The sequence below is a fragment of the Chelonia mydas genome, chromosome 5 (genome assembly GCF_015237465.2).
Source record: "Chelonia mydas isolate rCheMyd1 chromosome 5, rCheMyd1.pri.v2, whole genome shotgun sequence".
Lineage (NCBI taxonomy): Eukaryota > Metazoa > Chordata > Testudines > Cheloniidae > Chelonia > Chelonia mydas.
The window spans coordinates 59,444,213-59,469,303 of NC_051245.2; the positions used below are offsets into that span (position 1 = coordinate 59,444,213).

General features: G+C 42.0%; 1 protein-coding gene across 7 annotated transcripts in view; it reads right to left on the minus strand.

The window, feature by feature from the left end:
* MCTP1 (multiple C2 and transmembrane domain containing 1) overlaps nucleotides 1-25,091 on the minus strand; it is a 449,620-nt gene that overhangs the window by 219,468 nt on the left and 205,061 nt on the right. For all 7 annotated transcript variants that reach the window (XR_006290946.1, XM_043546884.1, XM_043546885.1 and 4 more), the window contains exons 3-5: nucleotides 11,778-11,917; nucleotides 8,423-8,502; nucleotides 7,277-7,385 (exon numbers count right to left, since the gene is read on the minus strand). Coding sequence is in view for 6 of the 7 variants with exons in the window: in XM_043546884.1 (XP_043402819.1) it covers nucleotides 7,277-7,385; nucleotides 8,423-8,502; nucleotides 11,778-11,917 (329 nt within the window). In the remaining variant the exon portion in view is untranslated. The remainder of the gene's footprint in view (nucleotides 1-7,276; nucleotides 7,386-8,422; nucleotides 8,503-11,777; nucleotides 11,918-25,091) is intronic.

A 25,091-nucleotide genomic window follows, 5' to 3' on the forward strand; every position in this document is an offset into this window, starting at 1 on the left:
TGCTCAAGAGACTTTGGTCAATTGAAATTTTTTCTGGATTTTATTTTCTGCTGATAAGAAATTAGAGCATTCTCAAAATTTTGTTGCTGTGCTATGAAGCACTGATCACTTTCTGCCTTTTTTATAGTTAAATTTTATACACAGCACTGAGAAGCAAGATGTTTTATAAGGTGTCAAGTGTCTAGCCAGGATGTTGTATACTAAAACTGCTAAAGAATTGAAGGTCTCCAAAAACCTTTTATTATTGGCACACTACACTTTCTGGCATTCATCTTACAAAATTATGATATTTGTTCTGACTCCTTTTTAAAAGGAGCAGCCCACATGAGATTACCTGAACGATTTGTCAAAATTTAGCATTCCCAGGAATCATTCACTGTTATTTCTGAGGGAGGAACGAGCATGGACACAAATTCTTAATCACTGAACAGAATAGATTCTACTGGTCAGGATGCAGGGGGACAATTTAGCTGAGTTCCAACTGCCACATCAAGCATTTTACTTGAGCAATTAAGTTGTGTACCTTATATTCATAAAAAGGTTAATGTTATTTTAGCAATGTAAGTTTTCATTTAGTGTGAACAAATAAAATGGCATTAAGTTCCACTGAAACTTTCTTTGTCCCTTACAAAATAAGCAAATTGTGCACTATGCTTAATTTTAGTCACTTTCTTTTTCAGGTGGTCTGAAAAGAGATTTAAAATATGAGATTTCACAGTCAGGAAATAAAAATACTGCATGGAGGAAAAAAATGTGGAGGGGGAGAAAGATGTATGTTACTGATAATCTTAAAATAAATCATGAGACTTTTCCATACCCAAAATAAAACTTTAACTGGAAAATTGGAAAAAAATGGTTAACCCATGTGTATTTATTTAAGCTGCAAAGCATAGTTTAAACCTAAAGGGCCAAATTTTGTCCTCAATAAATAATATTCAAATCTTAGCAAGTACTTTTCATCCACAGATGTCAAAGGGCTTTACAACGTTAGGTAAGCATCATTACCTTTATTTTTACAAATAGGAAAACTGGGGCATACAGAAGTTAAGTAACTTGACTAAGGTCACACTCTGAGTCAACCGCAGAGCCAAGTCGAGAACTCAGATTTCCTGTACCATACTGCCACGCACTGAATACAGTGTGTTTTGGATAACAGCCTACGTGAGGAGACAATTGGCCCCCAAGGCTAAAGCAGATAGAAATCTAATACTATTTCATCTCTGAGAACTTTATTTTGTATTCTAGCTACAGAAACGCATGATTGTATGTTTGAGCTTATCAATATTAACACAGGCTGTTGCAGTATAAGTTTAAAGTTGTAGCAATAACAATCTAATCAACTTTGCTTAGAAGTCAATGAAATAAATGCATAGCACAAAACAGACTGATAGATGAACTGCAGGAAATGGTATCATTTGAAAACATTCCATGACCTGAATCCATTCCATTCTTTCATTCTCTTTTTCTGTGATATTATTAACCTTTAGGCAGACACATAAATACATAATAGAATTCAAGGGGACAAACAAATCAACTACATTTTAACAATGGGTATATTTTTTCTAAAATCAAACTAAGATTATGCATAATCATTTGGGATAAACCACTTCAGAAACAAATCAGTACCACAGGTTTTATTTGCATTCATCAGTAACATCCTTGTAACATTTGTATATTTGAGGATTTTTAGCTTTTATTTTATTTTTAATCTTCTAACATTAGCCAAGCAGTTTATAGTTCTAGAAAATATAATGGAACATGCAGTTACTTTGTAAATTCTCCAGTGATGAAATCTGTGCATTGAACTTTGCTAGAGAAAGAGCTAGAAAAATTTCATGCATGCACAATAGCACAAATGACCATGATACAGGACACAAGTTTACAAGAGGCACACCAATATGCTTTTTAAATCAGTATGCATACAGTTGTAAATTATATATATGCCATGCTTTACATTACACTTTACAAAACAACTATTTATCATAAACAAATGCAGTGAGTTAAAAAAACAAACAAGCTTTATTCAAACATGACAGATAATTTTAAAGCTAATTTTAGGCCTCATTTTTTCTAATTAGATTTTTTATATGTAGCAATTAATAGTGTAAAATCATTCATACACTACTGCTTAATTTTTTGTAATTAGAAATACCATTTTTCTAGTGCTTCTCCTATTTTATTTTTCTCAACTCTTCTTTTGCTTGCATTGATTATCCAAAACTGCCAGTCTACACAACAAATGATTCAAACTGCATTATTCATGTAAGCAAAGGACAGTGTTAGCATCACACAGCAAATACATAAGATTTTTTGATTTAGAATTGTTGGAACTAGTGCTACAGCAACTAATACATAATTAGGATCCATTTCTGGAAAGCAACTCAAGAAAAATAGTTTTTATAGTTAAAATTGCCCTAAAATGATAGAACTACAATTTTTATTCATGATATTTTAATATTTAATAATGCATTGTGAATGTGCTTATACCAATATTGTACTGAATCTCCTTTAAGCTAAGGTCTCTTCTTTCACTAGAAGAAATATCGGAAATGTAGAATATTTAGCATAACTCTACACAATTTATATCATCTCACTTTTCCCAGTACCTAATATGCTTTCACAGATTTTCTGTATTTTAGAAAGTGACATGTTTTTATGTGAGGAAACTGGATACATCAGCTGCAGATCTGAAGGAAGATCCTCTCACCAGTCAGTATTTTGAACATTGCATCCTGTCAGAGCTTCTCTCAAGCAGATAAACCAGAGAGAGTGCTCGATAGCATTGGAGAGGTGAGCGAGTGTGTGCAAGACTGGGTGTGGCTCACCTCTCTTTTGGATATTTCTAAGTGACAAAGGCTGGGCACCTTTGTAATCAAATGCCTACTATTCTTGAATCAATACTGTTTGATGTTTTCAGTGTTCCACATTTGGTATCACACATCTGTTAGCACAGATAAGAATATACAACATGCCTAAACATATTTTCATCACCTGAGGGACTAACTCCAAACCTCCAAAACCGTCTTTCCCTACAACACAGAACCAAAACACCTCAACATTTCACAAATGGGAGAAAAGGATGTGGCTCCCTCCAATACTCAGTCACATTACTCTTGATAGACCATCAAAAGTTAACACTTGAAGCCTTACCTTCTTTCGACACACTATGGTTAAATATTTAACTGCCATGATACTCCAAATCCTTTTGGTTTGGGGACCAAAAGATCATATCAGACTTTGTAATCTGCATCACAAATGCATCAAACAATATTATAGTTCACAGGTTCATAATTACTGGTAATGTTTGTTCAGGAAGGGCTGAAGAGAGGAACAGAATCCTTGCAGGAAGCATGAGTACCAGGACTAATCTCCACAGCGGAATGATGGTGTAAAAGTTGCAGAGCTCCTAGTGCACTATCCTTCAGGTCAGTAGAATAGGGATGCCCTACTCTTTGAACCTAAGGATGTTTCTGAACTTATGACATCCTAAAAAACAGTACACCTCTACCCTGATATAACCCTGTCCTCGGGAGCCAAAAAATCTTACCGCATTATAGGTGAAACCATGTTATATCAAACTTGCTTTGATCCACCGGAGCACGCAGCCCTGCCCCACCGGAGCACTGCTTTACCGTGTTATATCCAAATTCGTGTTATATCGGGTTGCGCTATATCAGGGTAGAGGTGTACTTCTAACTCCAGTATTTATAACTATTAAACCATGTTTGGCGATGCTCCAAAAATTTCAGTCCTATTCCAAAGCACACCTTAATTAAGAAGTATACTGTACCAATACAGATGGCAGAGTAAAAAGGAAAATTATTTACTCAAACACTACAGACCATCCACTCTCATTACTTACTCTTGGAGTGTTATTTGAATAATTATTTTATAAGGACCAAATCTTGCCTATGAAGTTGCATAGGAATAACTAAGGGAAAGGTTTTGCCTTATATCTCTAATATAATTAACTGTCTCTTGAATCTCATCTACATTAAATTCCCTGAAAACTACTCTCACTATTACAAGACCTTTTAAAAGAACGCCCTAGCATGATGGTTTAATTGGAATGAAATACGATTTTTTAAAATCTCTATGTATAAATAAAATAAATAAGTAAATAATGTGGAAGCAGAACACAAGATATATTGCATCTTGAATCTTTAAATAATTGACTCATTCTTATGAACCAACTCAGTGTTAAGTTGGTAGGTCTTCTTTCCTTCACAATGACACAAACTCTTTTAATGTAACTTTGCTAGAACTTTCCTCCAATATGCATAGCCTGGCATGCTATTTTTAATAAGAAATTCCATCCTCAAATTACAAAGTAGAATAATGAAGGTCTCAGACCCTCTTCAAAATGGGAGGTCTCAGGCGATCACAGTTTGAATGGAAGAATAAAATTGTTCCTTTTGCTAAAATAACATATAGAAAGTAAATGGAGTTGAAGATCTAACATAACAGCATGTCTTCCTGTTGCTACCATCATAATCCATGGAATCTGGAAGAGGCTGCAAGCCAGCCAACCTGTGCACTCCTGTCCTTTCTCACATTCAATTTCTATCCCATAAGGTAAAGATCCTGTTGAGGGGCAGGAATGAAGAAGCCATGCTGTTGTTATGAGGTAATTATCAGTATATTTAGATTTCACTGTGTAATGGATGGTCATTCTTCCTGAATAGTGACTAGCACAATATATGTCTGTATTTGAGTATGTGTGTTAAAAAAAAAATCTGTAGAATGTTACTTTCTACATCAGAAGTTTTCCTTACAAAAAAGTAATATTCTTCTGACTGTTAAACCAATGTTAAAGTAGAATAATTCCAATTTCACAAGTTAGGTCACTTTGAGCAACAGGTTTGTTGCCAAATAGCTCAGTAATGCCTGCTTTAATGACCAAATTTAATCTCGGATATGTTTTACAATTTATTATCAGAAATACTTGTCATGATGCAAATTTGTAGGATATTGTGCTGAGCAAAATGGATGAAGCCGTTGTTTAAAAGAGACATTGCACTTCCATTTTTTGAATATACGCATAATAGGTTTGTCTTTTTTTCAAGCAACTCTTACAGAATGTCATGAGGGGACTTAATGGTGGGAGAATTGTTTTCAGAACTCTAACTCTACAGCATTCCAAGTACCAGTCATACACATTAATGTACTGGTGGTTTAATTATAGCTGGAGGAAAAACGAAAAACAATGTTTCAGTCCTCCCCAGCCTTCCCTAAGTACACAGTAGTTATATGACACTCCAACAAGACTATGTACTATATACTACAGTCCTGTTTTATACAGGGTAAAATACAGTCTGCGAAAGACCATGGAGACAAACTTTTTTTCTGTTCTACCTACTGTTAAACCACTTAGCTTGGTTTACTTGACCTTTGATGCTTGGTTCAGGTAGTAAGACTTATGTTTGATCATTGGTTGTGGTGGGCGGATTTTACATTCCCTATTGAACACCCAGAAGATTAAAAGGATTTTTCTCAATTTTGGTGTTTAGGAGTGAGTACTAAATATTTCTTGAAATCTATTTCACATAAAATCTATTTATAATTCAGAGCAATAAAAGACAAATATGTCAACCCAAATTCCATGAACCATTGGGCATGTTCTTACGTGGTCCCACTGAGAGGGGGAATGGAAAAGGCAGTGGGGAGGATTTACCATCATACAGTGGGTCTTAAAACTCATCTCACTATATAACTTGTCAAGAGGCTGATGCTGCTTTCCAGAAGGGATTCTCTCTACTTCCTTTGTGAAATTCTAGGGGTAGACTCAGGTTTCCCATTAATTTGAATAGAGGAGTCCTTCATGAGATTACAACAATTTTCTGCCCGTGTGGGACCAAAAACGTGTGTTGTAGGAAAGAGAATCCATGTTGATTTACAGGCACTGTTCAAACTGTAGTTAATTTCTAATTTTCTAATTTAGTTCAATTTCTAATGTAAATTGGCCAGAGCGGTTGCAACTCAAAAGTCAACAGGAGAAAGGATCCAAGCTAAATGCTGAATTTACATTAACAGGGCATTTGGAAAAACAAAAGGATAACATTTTCAAAATCACCTAAGTGTCTTAGACTCAAAACTCAATAAGACATACACTTTCAGAAATTTTACACAAAAGATCAAATGTAATGACATAGGTAATAATAAATAGGTCCACTAAAATATGAAATTGGCAAATCCTGTAGGAAAGCTCAAGTTTTCTGCATCTAAGGCCCAAATGCCCACATAATGTCAACATTTTCCAGTGTTTTAAAGTGCCCATTTTGATGTTACTGCTGTATCCTATGATTCTATGAAATGTCATCCTTTGAATGAAAAGTGATAGCTTTGCAGTCAGCATAAATAAATAATAGCAAATATGCTCAGGAATAAAATTTGACACAATATAAATATTAATTCTTCATTACTTAACTTTCTCATATTTTTAAAAAGCTACAGTTGCATCCATGTTCTGGTATTGTAAACTAAATAAAATTGTCTCTCTTTATAGATTTTAACTGAAAATGAGAGAGAACTAGTTTATGAAGCTGTGAATCAGGTTTAATATGTTGCAGATTTCACAGATTCTTTCTTGAAGCAAATAGTTACCTGGTAAAAGCTTGACTTAATGAAAATCCATCCTGACCAAAAAAATGTTTGCTTAAGTTATTTAATGCATTTATTTTTGTTCTTCTCCCAATCTCTGAAACCTTGTTCTTGACCATCATCTTTATGCCATGCCCTTGTCTTTTTTATGGCATGATGGAGAAGTAAATTACAGTAAGTGCAGAAAAGAAATGGTCATTTCATTTATGGCGCTTTACTGAGACATCAAAAAATATCCAGTGTTTCCATAATTCAATGCCAAGAAGCAGAAATTCTAATTATTACAAGTTTCCCTCTTCATTCCAACACTGGAATATGGTTGAAATGTTGACACTGCAGCACTAGGTCCAAAATTCTTTAACAAGAAAATGGTTCATCAGTGCACTTCCATATTCATTACTAATATTCATCTGGAATTTTGTTTGAGACGGTTGTACATTTATTTTCCACCTGTATCCCGCACTATTTTCACAAGAGGATCTGATCTGAAGTAGGACACTTTCGCTCAAATGCATCATAAACAGTGATCAATAGTGTTTACTTATAACAAATTTGTTTCAAGATTGTAGTCTCCTCCTCTTATGCTACCAATCATCTGACCATGGAAGGATCACATTATCTGTGTTCTGTAAGTGAAAATACGTTAACACTTACTTTTTGAAACTTTTAAACTTACCACTTCCCTCTGTTCCTCTTTGGGAGCCAGTAGAACTGATAATAATATAGTTCCCAGATCATGGTCAGGGTAGTGAGGATCCTTCAGAGGCAAGTTGATATCTGTTGGTCTAGCAGACCAAAAGACAAACATTTATTCTGCATTTTGAGCACCAGTTTAATGACGTTTCTGAAACACCAGGCTCAACAGAATCCACATTTTATATGAAACAACTTAGAAAATCATTTTAAAAATCAATTACTTTTAGTTTATATCTATTCTTAAGGACAAACCTCTAAATACAATTGTGTAAGAGCCAACCAACATGTCTCAAACCTGGATCTATAGAGCTGTCAGGCAGTGAACATCTCCATGCTGCAACCCAGAAACAGCTATAACCAGCTCATGCCCCACTACCCATGACTTGCTGTGGACACAGACCATGGGAAGTCCTGCCTCAAGAGGTCTGCAAGGCAGCAACCTCACAGCTACTGATTAGCTCCCTGCTATATATAAACTGAAGGGGTGTTCCAGGAAGAGTCTGGCAACAGCACGCATCTCCTGTAGCTGCCACAATCATTCCATTCATGCTCTTGAAGTCCTGGCTTCAACCTCAGCTTAATTTGAACCTTTCCTCCTGACCCAGCCACTGAAACCTGACTCGGACTCTGATCCTTGTTATCAACCCCAGCCTGGAACTTGACTATGAATTCCTCTGCTACTCTCAGCCTCAGGTTTGACCTTGGTCCCAAACTGCCCTTGTCAGGATCCTGACAGTTTCACATTTCATGCTTTCTAAGCAGCTGGTACATACTGAAAGTAATTCAATCTAAACTATAAAATTTATTTCAATTAAACAGAAGAAAGCTAAATTTTAGAACAACAATAAAAATCATGGGAACAAAATAAAATGGCTGCATCCTAAGCCATCTGTAGGTACTACAGCAAGTGTTTATGTACAATGACTCAACACAGTATTATTATTAACATTAATGTTACAGCAATGCTCTAAGGCTACGTGTCCTTTGACTGTTAGCTGAAGTGGCAGAGTCTTGTTATTTTTAAGCATCTTGAAAATTCTATTCGCAATGCCACAAGTATGAGATTAGTTGACACCTCAAGGATTGTGCATGTATGACTCCATGGACTTTCACACCAGCATCGTACCTGTTTAATTCTAGTGACGTGAGATCCAAAAAAGCTGATCCAATAAAGTCATCCTGAAGTCCAAAATCATAATCAAAGACCTAAGACATACAAGAGAAGAAAGTATTCCAGTATTAGAAAACCTTTTTGAAACTTCCTTAATTAATAATGTTTCTTAAGTGTCCATTTCTCAGGATGGATTTTCATCCTGTTAAAGCAGGATTACCAAGGGTTCATGCCTATCTGAGGCAAGTAAATTAAAATTTAAAGCTGGTCATTTAAAGTTCAGCGTGCCTACTTATGGAAATGTCCAAGGAACTATTAGATCTGGACTGCATAAAATGAATAATATCAACCTTCTATTGACAGAACAAGTCATTTTATAACAAATCCATTGAGACTGAAGAGGAAAAACAGATGTAAGAGATTTAAAAAAAAATCATGGATTCAGCATCCAGGTTATGAATTATACCTAAATTGTTGCATTGAGTAATTCTACAAAGCACAGGCTGGAGGGCTGAGATATAGTTGTCAGAAGTAAATGGACTGTGGTGGAAGTATTAGTGCTGATAATAGACTGCTAGCAATATAATTTTGCAAGGTGCTTTAGAGAATTTTCTTTAAAAAGGAATTACAATCTAAATTAAACAATTAGGAGATTTACATAAGGGGATTTTTATCACTGAAAAAATTAATAAATCAGTATGTGGTAGCTGTTAGCTGACTTGTCTACCATGAGAGGGTGGAAGATCTCATGAAGCATCTACACCAGAGGTGGCCAAACTGTGGCTCATGAGCCATATGTGACTCTTTTACAATTAAAGTGCATCTTGCAGACCCCCCTCCCCATTCTCCACCTACCAGACTCTGTGTGTGTGTGGGGGGGTGATGTTATCTGATTAAAGTATGACCATGCAAACCATTGTTGCTACCGCGGTCATATAATTCCAACAAATCTTATACAAAGTGTAACACATGGCCAGAAATGGTTAAGCAGCTTGCAGGCTAAATGACCCAAAGCCAACCATTAGAGAAATGTTAGAAGAGTACGTAAACGGTAATTAGGGCCATTCCATGGTAGATAGACTAGAATTTTGAAATGCAAACCTATATTGTTAGAAATTAGAGGCAATACTAATTGTATGTGTGTACTCATATCTTGTCAAATGTTAGCTATGTAAACAGACAGTTCCTGTCTGTCACTATGGCTGTTGATTCAAATATCAAAAGGGAATATTAACAGCTAGATGAATCCTGGGTGAAATAATGTCATTGTCTATATGTCTCTTTAAAGTTTGTCATAGACTGCCTAATGGATAAACTGCCTTGTGTTAATTTGGGTAACTAATTACCAATGATGCTTAGGAAATAGGTCTACAACAAAGTATCCATGATTGTCTATTGTTTGCCTAAGGACTCCGAACTGCATAAAGATGCCGTGGGTCCCAATCCTTTTTATCTCAGATCTACTTTATGCTTCAGGCAGGAGAAGCTTAAGCCCAAGATTGAGATCTCCAGTCCTAAATTGGAACACCCTGAATATAACATTGAACTATACCTATGAACCAATTCTGAAAGAACTCTTTGCAACTACAAAGCTCACCATCTCTGCTATGAATCTGAATCTCAGGAATTATACTCATGTCTGTATGTACACTGATCTTTAACTAATACTCTCTCTCTTCTTTTTTAATAAATTTAGTTTAGTTAATAAGATTGGTGGTAAGTGTATATTTGGGTAAGATCTGGAATATTCATTAACCTGGAAGTTAATGTGTCCGATCCTTTGGGATTGGTAGAACTTTTTTATATGATGAATAAGATTTTCAGTGATCCTCATCATATATGACTTGGGTGTCTCGGTTCAGGCCCAAGGCTGGGTTGTTTTAAGGAAACTGTGTTGTTGGCTTCTGGTAACCAGTGAGGTATTATAGAAGCTTTATGTGCTGGCTCGGTAAATCTAAGTATTGGAATATCCACCAGCTTTCGGGATTGCCTGCCCCATTCTTTGCAGTTCACCCTAATTGAGTGACCTTAGCTGATCTCCCCCCGGTCCCAGGGGGGAGATCAGGTCACAGGCAGAGATCAGGACTTCTGCCTTGCAGCGAGGTGGTGGGGTAGGGGCTTCTGCCCAGTGGGAAGGGGGACCTTGGGGCTTCAGCCTTGCAAGGCACACCTGCTGGGACTCAGAGCTTCAGGAGAGCAAGGCTGAAGCCCCGAGCCCTGTCAGGTGCCTCCCGCGTGGATGAAGCCCTGAGCCCCAGCAGGCGTGCCCCATCTCTCGAACTTCTGAAGGTTGTCGTATGTGACTCGGAGAATGAGTAAGTTTGGCCACTCCTGACCTAAACAAATCTCTTATAGAAACCTGGAGAGAAGTCTGTGGCCATTGTACACATTAGTGCCAATGGTGCAGGGATAATTATCCCCTCTCACATTAAAAGCCGGGGAAACGGACCTTATTGAGGAAATGAATAAAAAAAAGGAAAGAAAACACAACTGTTACAAGTTACAAAAACAAAAATCTAGAAAAGTAAGGGCCCAGTGATGCCACCTTTACTCATGTTAACTCCAATAGAACTGCTACTGAAGATAGCATAAATCAGGCTTTGAAATATCACAACACTAACATTATATCAGATAATATAGAACAGTGTAAAGGACATGCAACAAACTGCATGATCTCTGTCTGATTCACTAACTAATCATTGCCCGAATAGTGAGAGAGAAAGTTATTTTTAATCAGATACATTCAAATTAAATCTCACAGTTAAGTAAATATGAAAAAGCTATCAATCAGCACTTGGCAGGATCAGGCTCAAATTACCCTTCAGCAAAGAACAATTTTTCAATATGCCAGAAATGTGTTTCATGTAAAAATTATCCTATGTATAATGGTGTTCCTATAAATACAAATTAAAAACATTATATACAAAAAACTCAATTTTTTTCCTTTTCTTTACTAATAACAATAGACTATTAAAAACTGAAGAGTTTTGGAAGCCTAATTTACATTTTTTATTTCTTAATTTTGCATTTCACTTGGATACGAAAGACAGACATCTTCTTTTTAATCAGTTTCACTTTCTGGCTTTCACACACTAGCACACTATTGTCTGAAATGACAACATGAAAAAGATGTATTTAAATTTTTTAAATTGATTTACCCGATTTTATAAAAATATAATGAAAGTCATTACCACTGTTTTGCTAAAAAATATAAAAAAATAAAAAAAAAAAACGTTTAGAGGATAAAAATTTGCTGATCATGTCCCTTTATGAAATGTAGCATTACATGATAATTTTTTCAGAGATAAAGAACAATATCTAGAATTGTTTAGTAAAACTTCTAGAGAAGTAAAATAAATGAATGGTTCACCTTTATATACAATGGTTCCCGAGGGTGATCATAAGAATGCAGTTTTTTCCTCCACACAGGATTGAGATTCTTGTGTATAGTTTTACTTCTAAACACTTCTTTTCCTCCAATTTTAAACTTGACGTATGGATCGCTGGTCCCTGTTAGAGAGAGGAACACATTGATGCAATTTAATTACATAACTTCTGTGTACATTGGGAATTTAAATCACCCTAAAATGAATTAAATATAATTTCACTGACTATATGAACTTTGGAGAGAAGAAAATAGAATTGATAGAGGGAAAAAATAACTTTGCTTTGTTACTTTAGGATTTTATTTTATACACTTGTAAGCTATGTTATTAGGACAATGAGAAAATATGAAGGGTGAAATCCTGGTCCTATTGAAGTCACTAGCAGAACTCCAGTAGATTTTATTGTGTCCAGGATTTTACCTTAAATTGGGGAAACTTTTCTTCCACTACCATGAATAAACAAATTCCCCACCCCAGTCTCAACACCACACACTCACATCCACACAGGTTTAGTATTTAAACTCAACCGCTTCCTGCAGTCATCCCCACTGCCCATCTAAGAGAGGTTCCAACCCTTGTTAACTGTAATTAAATCATTCTGGCACCAGCTCTTGTGCAGTTTCTTCCAAAGTTGTACTCTATACACTGTCAAAGAGGGACTTCAATGCCTACACTAAGAAAGCATTAGGAATGGCAATTTTCAAAGGCTTTCATATCATAAATACAGTTTAGGGTATGACCTACATTTCTGTTTAGTTGCAATTGTGCTGTTCTAAGTTCCTGCTTTGATGGCGCCCTGACAGAATCAAACTGGTCAAGTGCAGAAAGACCACAGCTCTTTCCCTGCACTTTTTAAATATAAAATTTAATTTTGCAATTTTGTAAAAATCTTGGAAACATTAAAATTGGGTAAACACTCCCAAGACACCAATCAATTTTAACCTACTTTTGTAAAATTGAATTTAAATTTCATAAAAGGTGCTGAATTGACTGCAAGTTTGCTGATTCTCTACCAGTTAACTGTCTGCAACGACACTTCTGTTTAGCTCCATTTCATCCAAGTTGATTTTAAAATAAATGCAATACCTTCAGTGTCACCACAATTACAAGAGGTGCGAGAAGAGACCGCTACAACAGAATGTAGAACTTTTCAAAATTTTCTTATTTATATTTTTGTAGACTGTAAAAAGTTTATAATCATATCCACAAAAATTTAATAAATGAATTTTGTGAAAGTACTTTATACCTCTAAACAAAAATAAAACTTTTTACAGGTTTCAGAGTAACAGCCGTGTTAGTCTGTATTCGCAAAAAGAAAAGGAGTACTTGTGGCACCTTAGAGACTAACCAATTTATTTGAGCATAAGCTTTCGTGAGCTACAGCTTATGCTCAAATAAATTGGTTAGTCTCTAAGGTGCCACAAGTACTCCTTTTCTTTTTGAGAAAACTTTTACAGTGCTCTTTGCAATATTTTATCGAGCCACTAGATGGCACTGTTATTTACCTAAAAACTATACACTCCATTCTAAACCATAGCTGTGGGTACATTTCAAGCAGGTTTAAGTCTCGCTCATTTATTATAATAGGATCTTAGTTTCATTGGCAACACAATGTATTGTCCAATTGTAAGAAATAGTGAGTCAACCAATTCTTTCACTCTTCTGTTGATGATGAAGCTCTTCAGGGTAAAGGTCATGGCTTTTTACATTTGTTCTATAAAGCATTGAGAAAATTTTGGGTGTAAGTAACAAAATAAACAATAGTGATAATAGCTAAAAGGGTTTGGCCTCATGCCCAAACACAAAGTTTCTCCTCCCCTTCACTGTTAAGTGTACCAGTTGTCTGCCTAGCTGTTGCCTTTCATGCCGCATTTCAGGATACATCTACACTAGTGACTGTACATGTGTCAATGCATCCATTTAAACTCCAGACACTCGTGTCTGAAGGTGAGTAAGCTAGCACCCCTCAGGGACATGGGTAAGTACATGTCTTTGGTTGTAGCACAGCCTTGTACCTATGCCAGTTTGCAGTGTGGACAGGAAAAAGAGGCGTGTTCCAGATCATGCCTTTCAATAGTCCTCCACCCCCAAGTCCTACAGTGCACTGTACCCTTTTTTGCTTGACCCTTACCTAGTCTATAAGGGTCCCTGTCCCACCCCCCGCCCCTTCCATTTTCATTGGCAGTAGTGAGTTGATCACATCAGAACACCTTTCTACTTTACTTTTTACAGATCAATACAGGTAAACATCAATCCTGCTCAGAGAGCAGACGCCTAGTCTACCGACCACACCATGTGCTGATCAATATACGGTCAGAGTACACCATCATCCACCTGGAGTGACAGGAATATTCATCTGTACCTGGAAATTTCACAAAGGCTGGAATAGGTGGGCAACTCAGCAGATTCTGGCCAGTGGTGAGCTGGAGCCAGTTCGCGCAAACCAGTTGTTAAATTTTGAAGCAGTTTAGGAACTGGTTGTTAACCCGCTTCCCTGCAGGGGGCGCTGAGGCTTTGATGAGCTCCGGCCGGGAAGTGATGTAATTCCTCCTCCGGCTGACGGGGGCGCTGCGCTGCGCTGCGGGAGCCATGTGTGCTGCCGCCTGGCCCCGGGGCAGGAGCCCTGGTGCTGCTGCTGCTCCCCCGACCCGCAGCCCTGGGGCTCCCAATGCTGCCTGGTGGGTCCCCAGCTGCTCTGCTGGGTCTGGGCTGCGTCCTGCTGCTCGGGCTACTCCGAGCCGCTCTCCCCATGAGCACCCACCACCCTGCCCGCACCAGCCCCTGTCTCCAGCCACCCCCGCACCCCCTGTCTGCACCAGCCCCTGTCTCCAGCAACCCCTGCACCCCCTGTCCGCACCAGCCCCTGCCTCCAGCCACCCCTGCACCCTCTGCCCGTCTCCAGCCACCCCCGCATCCCCTGCCCGCCTCCAGCCACCCCCGCATCCCCTGCCCGCAGCCAGCCCCTGCCGCACCCCCTGCCCTGCCCGCAGCAGCCCCTGCCTGCAGCCAGCCCCACACCCCTGCCCTGCCTCCAGCCACCCCTGCACCCCCTGCCACACCCCTTCCCTATCCTGGCTCCAGCCACCCCTGCACCCCCTGCCCACAGCCAGCCCCCGCCACACCCCTGCCCTGCCTCCAGCCACCCCCGCACCCCCTGCCTGCAGCCAGCCCCCGCCACACCCCTGCCCTGCCTCCAGCCACCCTGCACCCCCTGCCCGCAGCCAGCCCCTGTCTCCAGCCACCCCCGCACCCCCTGCCCACAACCAGCCCCTGCCACACCCCTGCCCTGCCTTCAGCCACCCCACACCCCCTGCCTGCAGCCAGCCCCTGCCCGCCTCCAGCCACCACCGCACCCCCTGCCCGCAGTCAGCCCCTGGCGCACCCCCTGCTCTACCCGCACCAGCCCCACACCCTCTGCCCTGCCCGCACCAGCCCCTGTCTCAAGCCACCCCCGCACCCCCTGCCTGCACCAGCCCGTCTCCAGCTACCCCCACACCACCTGCCCCGCAGCCAGCCCCTGCCACATGCAACCCCTGCCCTGCCTGCAGCCAGCCCTGCACCCTCCTGTCTCCAGCCAGCTCCGCACCAGCCCCTGCCGTACCCCCTGCCCTGCCCGCAGCCAGCCCGTCTCCAGCCACTCCCGCACCCCCTGCCCACACCAGCCCCTGCCGCACCCCCAGCCCTGCCCGCACCAGCCCCTGTCTCCAGCCACCCTCGCACCCCCTGCCTGCAGCCAGCCCCTGGCGCACCCCCCGGTCTACCCGCACCAGCCCCACACCCTCTGCCCTGCCTGCACCAGCCCCTGTCTCCAGCCACCCCTGCATCCCCTGCCCTGCCCACAGCCAGCCCCTGTCTCCAGCCACCCCGCACCTCCTGCCTGCAGCCAGCCCCTGATGCACCCCCGTCTTGCCCACAGCCAGCTCCTGTCTCCAGCCACCCCCTCACCCCCTGCCCTGCTCGCAGTGAGCCCTGCACCCCCTGCCTCCAGCTAGCCCTGCCCCACGCCCCTGTCTGCAGCTGGCCCCAAGTCCACTGGTGCCCTGCAGGTCCCAGGGCAGTAACCCTGCACACCTGCTTCAATGAGGGGGGCAGGGAGCAGCTGGGACCCACACATGTGCACACCCTAGGGTGACCAGACAGCAAGTGTGAAAAATCAGGACAGGGGGTGGGGGGTAATAGGAGCCTATATAAGAAAAATACCCCAAAATCGGGATTGTCCCTATAAAATCAGGACATCTGGTCACCCTAGCACACCCTCAGGGAGTGGCGGGGACCCACACATGTGAATCAGAGCTCATTTCTAGTTCAGGCCCATCTTTTTTAAAAAGAACTTTAGGCAGGGTTAACATACATCCGTATTTTCCCGGACAGGTCAGGCTTTTTGGTTCTTAAATCGCCATCCGGGAGAAATTTTTAAATTTTAAAAATTCCTCCCGGGAAAATACGGACGTATGGTAACCCTGCTGGTACAAAAAATACATACTGGGGCACATCCCTTAAATCAGAACTTTTTATAGGGAACCGGTTGTTAAGATTTTGGCAGCTCATCACTGATTCTGGCCCAATGCCAGGACCCTGAGACTCCTTTACAGGAGGGCAAATAGTCACTTTGGAGGGATCACCTTAGATGCCCCCTTTTACAATAAGCTTGACTGGATGCAGTCAAGGGCTCCCAATACAGACCCTGAAGTGGCTCATAACTGCTTCCTCAACGCTGCTGGCCTCATTGTCCAACAGGATGCTGATGAGGGCCAGAGTGAGGAAGCAAAAGGGAGTACAGAGGATACCCTGGAAGATGAGGATCATGTGATTCTGCACCTCTAGCTAGAGGAGCTGGCAGAGGAACCCCCCATATATGAACCAGAGGAGGAACCACAAGCGACAGCAAGAACCAGACCCCAAAGCAGGGAAGTTACAATGGACCCACACCAATATCTCCTCTCGTTCCAGTGCTGTACTCCTGATTTTAAGCCCAAACCCTGCTCTGTTTCAACCCTTATATGGTCCCCAAACAAGACATGACTATAAATCAATGATTGTATTGATTTCCCATGAACCACTATTATGCATTTGCCTGAAACTATAAAACAGGTTGTTTGATAATAATCATTGTGCCAGTGTGTCTGTGCATTTCTCGGCCAAGCCTCAGGCAGCGAAGGCCAGGGGGCCACACTGATGACCACAGGAAAGGAGAGGCTAGAAATGTATAGTTGGTTGTCTAAAGTTAGTAACAGCCATCTTTGTTTCTTGGAAGATTACAGTGTTTCATGCTTCTTCCTCCCACCCATATCTTACCATTTCCCTTACAAACACACTGAGCCATGCCGAATAAGCTGGGAGAAATGGGGGTAGGACAAGGAATCAGTGTGGCAGTTGGCAAATACAGTGTGGTGTCACTTCACTATAGAGACGTGAGGTAGTTGTGGTGTTGATTTGAAACTTTGGGGAACAAAATGAAGTTGTGGTGTCTCTCTTTCCCTGTCCATGTTACCATTGTTAGGTGGGCACAGGGGCAGGATTTTCTAGTGAAACTGAGAGGGAGTAGCTTGTGTTCATGGTTAGCTTTGCTTGTGCCATGGAAACTCCATATGCTAGCTGAGAATATAGTCAATTTCCAGCCACGCTGCATCCCAGTCCTGTAAGCATATGTAGCCAATTAGTCCATTTTATCATCCATTTATCATTGTATTATGTGATGTTATGGTCAACTCATATGCTATTTCATATATAATCCATGTATGCTAAATAGATTTAAATTGTAGGATTATTGAAATATAGGATCGATAAGTATTTAAGAATGATGAGGGTGAATTAGGTATTAGTAAAGCATGGCTGAAACACAAAGTTGACAGGCAGAGACATGCAAGGTTTTAGCTTAGCCAGGCTAGGCCAGAGGCTTAAGAATTCTTGACATGAGTGAGGGACCAAGGAATAACCCTATCACTTTAGATAAGCTATTACCAGCAGGAGAGAAAACCTTTTGTAGTGATAAACACCCATTTTTTCATGGTTTGTGTGTATAAAAACATCTTCTGTATTTTCCACAGTATGCATCCGATGAAGTGAGCTGTAGCTCACGAAAGCTTATGCTCAAATAAATTGGTTAGTCTCTAAGGTGCCACAAGTACTCCTTTCCCTATGCCAACAAGGTCACAAGGTTACTGCATAAGATGTGCCAGTAGCTGAGGTTATGGAAAAATGGATTGCAATAGACTGCAATGTATTTTCCAAGACCACAAAACACCTGACTGTAACATCTTTGAATGTCTGTTTGACCCTGCCGGTAGATGGCATGCATAAATGCTAATGAGAATAAGAGAAACTATGAACAACTCATGAAAAACGGGGCAGTTCAGTATTCATGGGGTGCGAAAGTACAGATAAGGAAAAGAAGGTTGACATCTTCATGCACATGATTAAAGTGTTAGGTGTACTCAGAATTACACTGTAAAAGAAGGTTGGTCCCAGAGGTGACAGTAAGCTGGTACGGGCCGGTACGGCATACTGGCAAGAGCCGGTGCACTGGACTGGACCAGCTTCCCCAGGCCTGTGATGTAAAGAGCCCGGGGCTCCACTGCGGTAGCAGTGGCTGGGAGCCCCTGGCCCTTTAAATCACTGCCGGAGCCCTGCCGCTGCTACACCAGGGCTCCAGCAGCAGGGCTCAGGCTGCGATTTAACAGGCCCGGGGCTCTAGTCGCCGCTACTGCCCTGGGCCAATTAAATCACCGCCTGAGCTCCACTTCCGGAGCCCCTGGGGTAGTGGCTGCAGCCAGAGTCTCTGGCAGTGATTTAAAGGGCCCAGGGCTCCTAGCCGCTGCTACCGCAGTGGAGCCCCAGGCTCTTTAAATCTCTGTCAGAGGCCCGAGGTAACAGCAGCAGCTGGGAGCCCCAGGCCCTTTAAATCACTGCCGGAGCCCCACCACCGCTACACCAGGGCTCCAGCAGCAGGGCTCAGGCTGCAATTTAATGGGCCCGGGGCTCTGGCCGCCACTACCGGCCCGGGCCCTTTAAATCACTGCTGGAGCCCTGCTGCTGGAGCCCCTGGGTAGCGGTGGCAGCTGGTGGCTCCAGCGGCAATTTATAGGGCTCCAGTGCAGAAGCGGCAGCCGGAGCCCCAGGCCCTTTAAATTGCCTCCTGAGCCCCGCTGCCGGAACCTTGGGTTAGCGGTGGTGGCCCAGGGCTCCGGCAGTGATTTAAAGGGCCAGGGGCTCCCAGCCGCCACTACTGCAGCGGAGCCCCGTGCCCCTTAAATCTTCCCCAAGCCCCACTGCCAGAGTCCCGGGGTAGCGGTGGCAGCCAGGGGCTCCAGCAGTGATTTAAAGGGTCTGGGGCTCCGCTGCAGTAGCAGCGGCCAGAGCCCTGGGGTTCACAGCTGCCTCTGCAGCTGGTAGCTCCGGCTGTGAGTTAAAGGGCCTGGGGCTCCCAGACACCGCTACCGCAGCTCCAGGCCCTTTAAATCTTGATTTAAAGGGCCCAGGGATTTTAAAGGCCAGCCTCTTCCGGTTGAGGCCCTGCCCCTGCTCAGGACTCCGGCATATCGGTAAGTCCTTTAAGTTACTTTCACCCCTGGTTGGTCCCCTGATGGGTATAAGTGGGAAGACCCAAGGGATGACCCAATAGGAACTATCCCTCTACTGATGATAATCTATTGAGAGGTCCACCAGACCCTAGAATATCTTTGAGGATGTAAGTGTGACCACGGTTATAATAATTGCATAGGTTTTTGTAGGATTTCTATATTCATGGGTAATTGTAACTTTATTTATTGCTTTAATAGAACTTGTCGTACAGATAAGACTTTGTACTTTGATTGTGTCTGTGGTTATTATCCTTGGTCTTCGTGTGTTCCTAGAGCCTCCAAATTTGAGAAAAGCACCAGAGGCAATTTCACTGTATTGAGCCTGAAACTGTAGCAACCAGAGCCAAACCCATGGTGATATAATAAAACATCACTAAATTTGCTTTAAATAAAATAAAAGGCCACACATTTCAGCAAATTTCTGATACAGCAAAAACTCTAGCTGGGTCTTAAGGTTCAACTGCACTACAAATTTGCTTGGCTCACTTTCAGAGCTGACCAAACCGCTTCATTCAGCAAAATGTACAGGGGTGACCATTAGCAGAAATTTAATAGTGGAAAGTGCAAGGTCATGCATTTAGGGATTAATAACAAGAACTTCTGTTATGAACTGGGGACGCATTATTTGGAAGTAACAGAGGAGGAGAAGGACCTCGGAGTATTGGTCCATCACAGGATGACTATCAGCCGCCAATGTGATATGGCCATCAAAAAAAGCTAATGAGGTCTTGGGATGCATCAGGAGAGGTATTTCCAGTAGAGATAAGGAGGTGTTAGTACCGTTACACAAGGCACTGGTGAGACCTCATCTGGAATATTGTGTGCAGTTCTGGTCTCCCATGTTTAAGAAGGATGAATTTAAACTTGAACAGGTACAGAGAAGGGCTACTAGGATGATCCAAGGAATGGAAAACCAGTCTTATGAAAGGAGACTCAAGGAGCTTGGCTTGTTTAGCCTAACCAAAAGAAGGTTGAGGGGACATATGATTGCTCTCTATAAATATATCAGAGGGATAAATACCGGAGGGGGAGAGGAATTATTTAAGCTCAGTACCAATGTGGACACAAGAACAAATGGATATAAACTGGCCATCAGGAAGTTTAGACTTGAAATTAGATGAAGATTTCTAATCAGCAGAGGAGTCAAGTTCTGGAATAGACTTCCAAGGGAAGCAGTGGGGCAAAAGACCTATCTGGCTTCAAGATTAAACTCGGTAAGTTTATGGAGGAGATGGTATGATGGGATAACATGATTTTGGCAATTAATTGATCTTTACCTATTCATAGTAAATAGGCCCAATGGCCTGTGATGGGATGTTAGATGGGGTGGGATCTGAGTTAGTACAGAGAATTCTTTCCTGGCTGGTGAGTCTTGCCAACATGCTCAGGGTTTAGCTGATCGCCATATTTGGGGTTGGGAAGGAATTTTCCTCCAGGGCAGATTGCCAGAGGCCCTGGGGGTTTTTCACCTTCCTCTGCAGCATGGGGCACGGGTCACTTGCTGGAGGATTCGCTGCACCTTGAAGTCTTTAAACCAGAATTTGAAGACTTCAATAGCTCAGACATAAGTTAGGGGTTTGTTACAGGAGTTGATGGGTGAGATTCCATGGCCTGCGTTGTGCAGGAGGTCAGACTAGACTATTATAATGGTCCCTTCTGACCTTAAAGTCTATGATTCTATGATTCTCTGGCATAGATGAAAACAGCTATGTTCTCCAAATGTTCAGCTTTTAAAGAAGAAATTGCAAACTGGTAACACAGTAATTGCATCTCCCACCCCTCACTCATCCTCCTGAGAAAATATAAACAACTATTTTTTGAAAATGTTTGTACATTTATCTTACCATTATTAGCTTCTGCTCCTTCCCCAGGGGCTGTTAAAATTGTTTGAGAACCAAGGACAGGCTAACAGTTGCATTCCTGGTATACTGAAAAATATCAATATTGTGGCCTCCCACAGCAAAATCATGTAATATGGGGGGATTTCTCGACTTCATCAAAGGGAAAAAATAATAATGTTATCCTCATCTTTTGAATTGGCAGGACTTTTGGTTCCTGAGTGGGAAACCATTCCACTGGGGATGGGGCAGGTGAAGCACACCAGACAGACAAAAGATCTTGCAGGAGTTGCTTATTGGCATGGACAGGAGGAACCAGGGCATTCTGAGTTCCTCAGGGTATGAGAGAAACAGGCTCTTCAGCAGGAAGAGACACTGATGAACTGGCTCTTGTTTCGGCATGGCATAGGGAACGGAAGATGCTCTAATGGAGAGGCTCATAGAACTGGTGGCTGAATGAATTTGGGGTCTGTCTGCTACCATGGCCATTATGCCTCTCTGGGAATGGGCAACACCTCCTCTTTCTTGTCCTCCTCCAGCTGTCATCCAGAGTGCTGTGGTAGCAGAAGACCCAATTCCATGAAGTGATCCGGAGGAGCCTACAAACCTCTCACCACGGATCCCCTGAGCGTCGAGCTCACCAAGTGCCGTTGTGTTTTGTGCCATTGTGTTTTGTTGATTTACTTCTCTTTTGACAAAAAGTTTCCATTACACATTGGATATATTAATTTTAACAAATGTCAGTTTCCTTGATTTATGTATGGACCCTCATTCTTGAGTATGAAGAATGTGAAATGTTTTCAGATTTGGGGGCCCTACAATTCACAGCACATGAACTGAAATAGTGTAAATGTCTGGTACCACCACACTGCAAACAGTTTTCTGTCCATCCCACACCCATTAACTCCCCTTCCCCCCTCACCCCGCCCCCAAGGTCAAGAAATATCTGAAGTCCCAAGGATACATGAGCGGGATGGGGAAAAGTACATTGTTATGTGCTTACAAAGCATTGATAGTTTTAAAAACAGCAGAACTCAACACAGAAAATGTTCTTTGTGGCTTAGTTTGCATGCAGAACAATGAAACACAATTAAAGTAAAAATACAGGTATCTGCCACTACCCACTGTTTAAACAGCTCATCCTTCCCACTCTGCCCCTCTGCCTCCCGCGACCCCAAAACCTTCACCAATTTCAATCTTTGGGTTAGTGCTCCAGACTTCACATAGCTACCATTCTGAGACTTGCTCCAGAAAGGCTGTTAAGCGTGCTCAGCACTGCTGACAATGAACGGAGGAGGAGAGAGTGAAATCCTCCATCCCCCAAACCAAACGTTCATAAGGTCATTAAGACAGATTGAGTGCTCCCAAGAACAGAGGTTTATAAACAAGTGTGAACATTTAAGACAAAAGTGCTGCACAATGACCACATTACAACTCAGCCACCACCCTCCACAGCACAAATGTAAGGTGTTAACTCAGTTAATACATCTTGTTATAATAGTCTGTAATAGATCAATTATCAGAGGAACAAATAGCTAATGACCATGACAGGGGAACAAAACCCCCACAGTTATCTCGCCCTACAAGTAAATGTCAGCGTTCCCCCCTGCATTTCCAGCAGGTGCACAGGGCATGAAGATGTCCCTTGGCGCCAGCACCTTCTGCCTCCTTGTTGTTCCAAAATGTGTGCATATATGGCATCCCGGATTTCCCTTGTCCCCGGAAACCAGGACCACTGTGATTGTGGCTGGGATCCAGCTGTCTTACAGAGTTTGTAAACCAGACCTGTTCTGTGCCCACTCCAGTTTACTCTTGCAATGTTATGTGATGCACAGCAGGTGATGGTGATGTGATGTGAACGGCATTTGCCACACTGGCATCCAGATAGATGCACAGGCAGCACCAACAAGTTTTCATCTTACCAAACACACACTACACAACCATTCTGCAGCTACTGAATTTTTATCTGAATTCCCTTTGTTCAGGGTCATTGATGTCAGTGTATGGTTTCACGAGCCAAGCTAGGAGCAGGTATGCGGGGTCCCTCAAAATAACCACTGGCACAGACATACCATAAAGAATCACATCGTTTCTGGGGAATAAAGTCCCTTCTTCTCTCCAAGTACAATCCCGATCTCCTCAACACCCTGGTTTCATGGACCCTTCCAGTGTTTCCCAATCATAAATCTGTCTCTGGTGCAACAAACCTTGCAGAATGAATGAATAGTAATGTTTTCAGTTCACATACTCACTCACCCCTTTCGGTGAGCAAAATATTGGGACATGGGTGCCATCGATGCCCTTGCACAGTTCAGAAACCCCAACCTCAAACACATCTATTATTTCTGGAACTTTTCTTATGGCAACCACATGTGGGTAGATTGCAGCGTTAACTGCCTCGCAAACCTGCACAAGCAAAATGCTGACAGTGGTCTGCAACTTATCGTTAGTGATCTGCTGTCGCCAACTAATACAGGGCAATCGACACCCATTTCTGCACCAGAATGGCTTTCCTGAATTGAGTGTCCTGGTGATGGAGATGTATGGTAAGCTCATCACAGAGCTCCATGAAAGTCTGTTTCATCATTTGGAAGTTCTGAAGTCACTTCTGGTCATTCCAGATTTCCAAAATGATGTAAATCCACCACATGGTGCTGGATCTCCTGTATGAGAAGCAACAATCCATCTGGGGTATCCTGTGGCATTACTGGCATTTACCATATCTGTTCCATGAGACCAGAAAGGATTGTCATTCATCCACATGGTCAAATATCTTTGGCATGTCAGAAAGTCTGCCCAGGTTCCATCCTGCATCTTGACGATCATCTACTCCACTACCTAAACATCTGTCCCTCAATAAGGAGCGGGAGAAGAACCAGATCATCATCCATTTACTCCATGTCTCCCATCCAGTTTGGCAGGAGGGAGTCGTGAGCAGGAAATGCCGTCAACAAATATGTGAAGGTGGGAGATAGTACCAACAACACACAGCAAAGCAGCTCCTAGAGTGTCTCCTGTGATGCACAGAACTCTGGATACCGCCCCTGAAAGGGCAGAGCTAATGTTCCATAAAACAGAGGCAGTGCGTACGTAGGTATATGTTTGTACACGTTATATGCACCTTCAGCAGAGCATCTCTGGACACTTGGCACAGATGTGGGGAACATGCACAAGCACGTACATGGTCAGTTAACTGAGTTTGCATACCAGTGCAGACACAGCCTGACTGACACTTTACTGAGAGGTTTGTGAGGCATTTAGGGATCCTTTGGAATGAAGGTATTATATGAATCAAAAATATTTTGTTGTGGAGAAGACACATTTGGATTTTGGAGGATGTTGGAAAATCAAAACATCATATGGATAGTTTTTGTGGGCAGCACGATGGGGGGGGTGGAATTCCCTCCCAAAATTAAGCTGAAATTTATTAGTAGTTTAGGACAAATATTAGTCCCACTTAAATTTGTGACAAAACTTCCATTAACTGCAATAGGATCAGAATTTGGCCCTTTAAACTATAAATACAGGATTTAAGAATTCTTTCAAAATCTGATTTAGAATCTTTAGATAAAAGCACTGTATAAAAGTGCTAACGTATTGATTTTCGTGTATTAAAGAACCACATTCAATAAAAGACTGCACACATAAAGGAAACACTACATTTGGAAGCTCATTTATCTCACTTTTAATAAAGTGGAAAATTCAGTCAATACAAAGCATTTATTAAAACAATATTCAAAAGCTATTATTTTAACTGTAAGCTCCTCCTATTATCTTCACCCCTGTACAGGAAACCCTGCAAGTTTTGGCATACTCTTCTTTTTGGTTGCACATACTTTCTATCACCACCAAAACTCTCCCTCCGGCACACACACTTCTC